Source organism: Polyodon spathula, chromosome 21, assembly GCF_017654505.1.
Source record: "Polyodon spathula isolate WHYD16114869_AA chromosome 21, ASM1765450v1, whole genome shotgun sequence".
NCBI classification, from domain to species: Eukaryota; Metazoa; Chordata; class Actinopteri; order Acipenseriformes; family Polyodontidae; genus Polyodon; species Polyodon spathula.
In genome coordinates this window covers 15,650,715-15,655,029 of record NC_054554.1, presented here as the reverse complement: position 1 = coordinate 15,655,029, position 4,315 = coordinate 15,650,715, and the positions used below count along the sequence as shown (strand labels likewise).

The window sequence follows — 4,315 nt, the reverse complement described above, 5'->3', positions numbered from 1 at the left end:
CATGCTGTGGTTAAATACTTGTAATCGATTTTAAAGTCGTTTAATTAACCAAAATGGAAACCAGCTGAATGAATTACCTGCAATTGACAGTGCTCTCTGGTGGTTTACTGGAGAATCAAATAGAAAAGTACAGAGGTGCACAATGGAAATAACATTTCGAGATGCTTTCTATATGTGACATAAGAAACACCCTACGTCAAAACAAATTCAATGAAAGTTGTAATACGTTTTGTTTTGTGTAGCTAGATACCTTCAGAACTTTCTGAACACTGTAGAACAAGCAACTCTTATTCTGGGGTCCTAGGGCTCAAAGTCTGCACGCTTCCCCTGATTCCATTGGCCGAAAAGTTTCCCAGGTCAAACCTGATTGGTCAAAAGTTTGGAGGCGGGCTGTGGTGTTTCTGGAGTAAAAGCGCAACTCGCTTGAGAAGTTTTGAAACTTTCCCAATTCTTTTTAGGAGTTTAACTTACTGGCGCGCTGGCACTCAGGTCGCTCTGCTGATGTTGATTATTAAACTCTGGGAAGAAAGGATGAAGCCGTGCTTTTATTACTGAGGGACATATTGGGGGATAACTACAATCATTTAAGACTTTTTTTCTATCACCAAATCAGTATTATAACTTGTTTTAAACCATCAATGATGCAGGCACGCTACGCAGTGTCAGACCCCAACACTTTGGGCGTCGTTCCTTACCTGAGTGAGCAGAACTACTACAGGACAGCGGGCAGTTATGGCAGCATGCCCACCCCGATGAGTGTATATTCGGGTCACGACCAGTACGCTGCTGGCATGGCCAGATCATATGGACCTTACCACCATCAACAGACAGCACCCAAGGACTTGGTAAAACCTCCTTACAGCTACATCGCACTGATCACCATGGCAATCCAAAATGCGCCTGATAAGAAAATTACCCTTAATGGAATTTATCAGTTTATCATGGATCGCTTCCCTTTCTACCGTGAAAATAAACAAGGCTGGCAGAACAGCATACGTCACAACTTGTCCCTAAACGAGTGCTTCGTGAAAGTACCTCGGGATGATAAAAAGCCTGGCAAGGGCAGCTACTGGAGTTTGGACCCGGACTCCTATAACATGTTCGAAAACGGCAGCTTTCTCCGAAGACGGAGGCGATTCAAAAAGAAGGATTCGGGTCGGGAGAAGGATGACAGGAAAGAGCAAACGAAAATCCACAGCCCCGGATCCAAATGCGACGGCACGCCGAAAGAAATGCTTTCAGAAAAGAAGGTCGTGATCAAAAGTGAGGCATCGTCTCCAGATATACCTGTCATCACCAAAGTGGAAAATATGAGCCCGGACAGCGGCAGCGTCATGCAAGACAGCCCGAGGAGCATGGCATCAACCCCGTCAGTGTCCACCGATAGCTCCATCCCCGACCACCACACTTCAAACAATGGCCTTTCGGGATTCAGCGTGGAGAACATCATGACCTTAAGAACTTCCCCTCAAGGAGACCTGAGCCCGGTGTCTGCGCCGCCAAGCAGGCCAGGCATGGTGCCGTCTCTTTCGCTTAGTTACCCTCAATCACAATCGTCTGTTTACAGCCAGACTTGCAGCCAGGGCATGGACTCTAACGCTAGCTACCAGTGCAGCATGCGGGCAATGAGCTTATATGCAGCGGACAGGACTGGACCCATGTGCGTCCCCACCACTCTGGAAGAAGCGATCTCAGATCACCACAGTGGCACAACGTCCCCGTTAAACTCTATGAACCTCGCAGCAAGCCAAGACAGCGTCCTTACCTCCAGTCATCACCAACACACTGGTGGCACTGGACAGACAGCTTCTTGGTATCTTAATCACGGGGCAGATCTGAATCACCTTTCGGGACATAGCTTTAGCAGCCAGCAGCAGACTTTCCCCAATGTTCGGGATATGTTCAGCTCGCACCGACTCGGCATTGAGAGTTCAGCCCTCAGCGAGCACCAGGTGAGCGGCAACACAAGCTGTCAGATCCCGTATAGATCGACCTCTTCCATTTACCGCCATACGGGTCCGTATGCATATGACTGCACTAAATATTGATAAAAGACACCTCTTTTAAAGTCGTATTGGGAATCTTAAAAACTGTAAACCGTGAACTAAAGATGCACATAGGAAATATGTAAACTTCCAGCGAGTAGACACAAGTAAGGTCAAGTTTAGGTGTAGAAAATGTAAATACACTATTTTATGTTTGTGCACAACCTGTGCCTGGTGTTTAATACAAGGAAAAACTACTTGAAATAAACAAAAACGTTTATTATGCAGAAAGGCAAATCTGTGCCAAAATGTCTCAGAAGTGAATTTGGACCAATATTGTTCAGTGCAAGTTTGTATTTTTTTCTTCAAAATTATCTGTTGTTTTTCTTTCTTTTTTCAAATCCTGCCTTTTTATAAATGCTATGAATCTTTAAATGGGCCCAGTAACAAAGTAATTAATATTATATTTAAAGTTGAGTTCACTGGATTATTTTGGTAAACTGTTACCCAAACTCATTTAGTGCCAAAGTTGTCTTATCCAAACGATTTCTTTAAGTTTGTTGTTATCAGTATTTGTGGTTTTGTGAACCAAACTTATTTATTTGAAAAAAAACTTTTCTTCATCCAAATCCTTTCCTTTTTTTTTTTTTTTTTTACAATGTGATGTTATCTTTTTGGGGGGGAGGGGGCTTTGCGTCTATTACTATTTCTCTGCTTTGACTCGTTTGTTGAATTAGTCTCTAACATATGTTGTACTTATGCTGAAAATAAATATTTTTCTTTTGTTTAAAATGAAGTGGATTTATTAACTATTAGAAGGTGTGCGTGTGCGTGTGCGTGTGCGTGTGCGTGTGTGTGCGTGTGCGTGTGCGTGTGCGTGTGTATATATATATATATATATATATATATATATATATATATCGATCTCTCTCTCTCTCTCTCTCTCTCTCTCTCTCTCTCTCTCTCTCTCTCTCTCTCTCTCTATATATATATATATATATGGAACTAAAGTCAGACGCACCAAATTAGTGCTGCTTGTTTTGGGTTGTGTGAGCCCAATTCACCAATAATAACTCAATATGTGATCTATTTCTATAATTATTTACAATCGCAAATTAAAACAAGTACATATTTTTTGTAATTGTATTATTTATATTATTATTATTATTATTATTATTATTAGAGAGAGACATGTACATTATCCCTAATGTTGGGTGACAGAACATAACAGTTCTTATATTAACAGTAAACATTTACAAACACTTTAAATGTGCACATAAAAGTTAAGTTGAAACAATTGGCTTTACATTATTTACTGTACGCAATCCAGTTTAATTACTAGAATTTCCTATAGTTCACATTCTGATGACGACAACAACGTACAAATCTTTATTTGGCTTCACTGAAATAGAGTAAATATTTGGGTTACGTACACTAGCCTACTGGTTTGAAATAATACATGTGAATAACAAAACACAAAAAATTAGTTAAATGTTAAATGTTTTTGACAGGTCCTGAATACAAAGGAAGCTAACAATTCGTTAACTCTTTCTTTAAAACTCTGAACAATTCACTCGTCGGGCACAGTCATTATCACTTCTAGACCTATTTGTTTATGACGCTTGTTTCTAATATTTTTTTTCAAAATACAGGACTTAACTGAAATATATGCTGTTGAATGGTAGAATATTTGTGTTTTTTTATTTTAGTTATTCATTTTATTTATTTTTTTATTGGTAGACCAGTTTTTTCGCGGTAAGCTTTATAAAAAAAAAAAAAAAAAAGAAAATATTACTAAATATTGTTAATATTTCCAAAATATGAATACAATTAATGTTATAATCAAGTGTGGTAAGTATTACACAAGGATTGTTTGAACCTATCCAAACAATCCAACGCTTTGTACCTGTCTATTGCAATAGTTGGACAAAGCTTTTTTTTTTTTTTTTTCGGTATAACTGAACATTAATTTAATAATCTTTAAACACAGGGATCCAGCTTAACGCAGTCCAGGTAATCTAACATAGCTTTCTGAATGCCAAGTGTACATACAGCATGAACTGTTTTTATTTGTAATAATGTGCGATAGATGTGTAATTGTAATATATATTACTGGTTTATTTCACAACAAACAACTGCGATAAAATAAATAGCTAATTCTAAAATTACAATCGCAGCATAAACACCCGTGCTACTCTGAGTCTTCGATATGAACTTCGTAAATATAATCTCGCACAGGAATCGAAGAAGCCGAACTGTGTAACTGAAAGAAAGTGCTCTATAAATCACATTTCTTCCGCATATCTTCTGCAGGTGCTGTGTCAAATCCA

The 4,315-nt window shown here is 38.9% G+C and overlaps 1 protein-coding gene across 1 annotated transcript; it reads left to right on the top strand.

Moving 5' to 3' along the window:
• Positions 1–208: 208 nt before the first annotated feature.
• On the top strand, positions 209–2,697 carry LOC121296017 (forkhead box protein C2-like). Its single transcript, XM_041221150.1, has one exon. The coding sequence runs from the start codon at positions 639–641 to the stop codon at positions 2,046–2,048; it is 1,410 nt and encodes a 469-aa protein (XP_041077084.1). The 5' UTR covers positions 209–638; the 3' UTR covers positions 2,049–2,697.
• The last annotated feature ends 1,618 nt before the right edge of the window (positions 2,698–4,315 follow it).

Bases quoted from the DNA above. Each gene is read 5' to 3' on its own strand.
- LOC121296017 (XM_041221150.1), top strand. From the start codon at position 639: ATGATGCAGGCACGCTACGCAGTGTCAGACCCCAACACTTTGGGCGTC.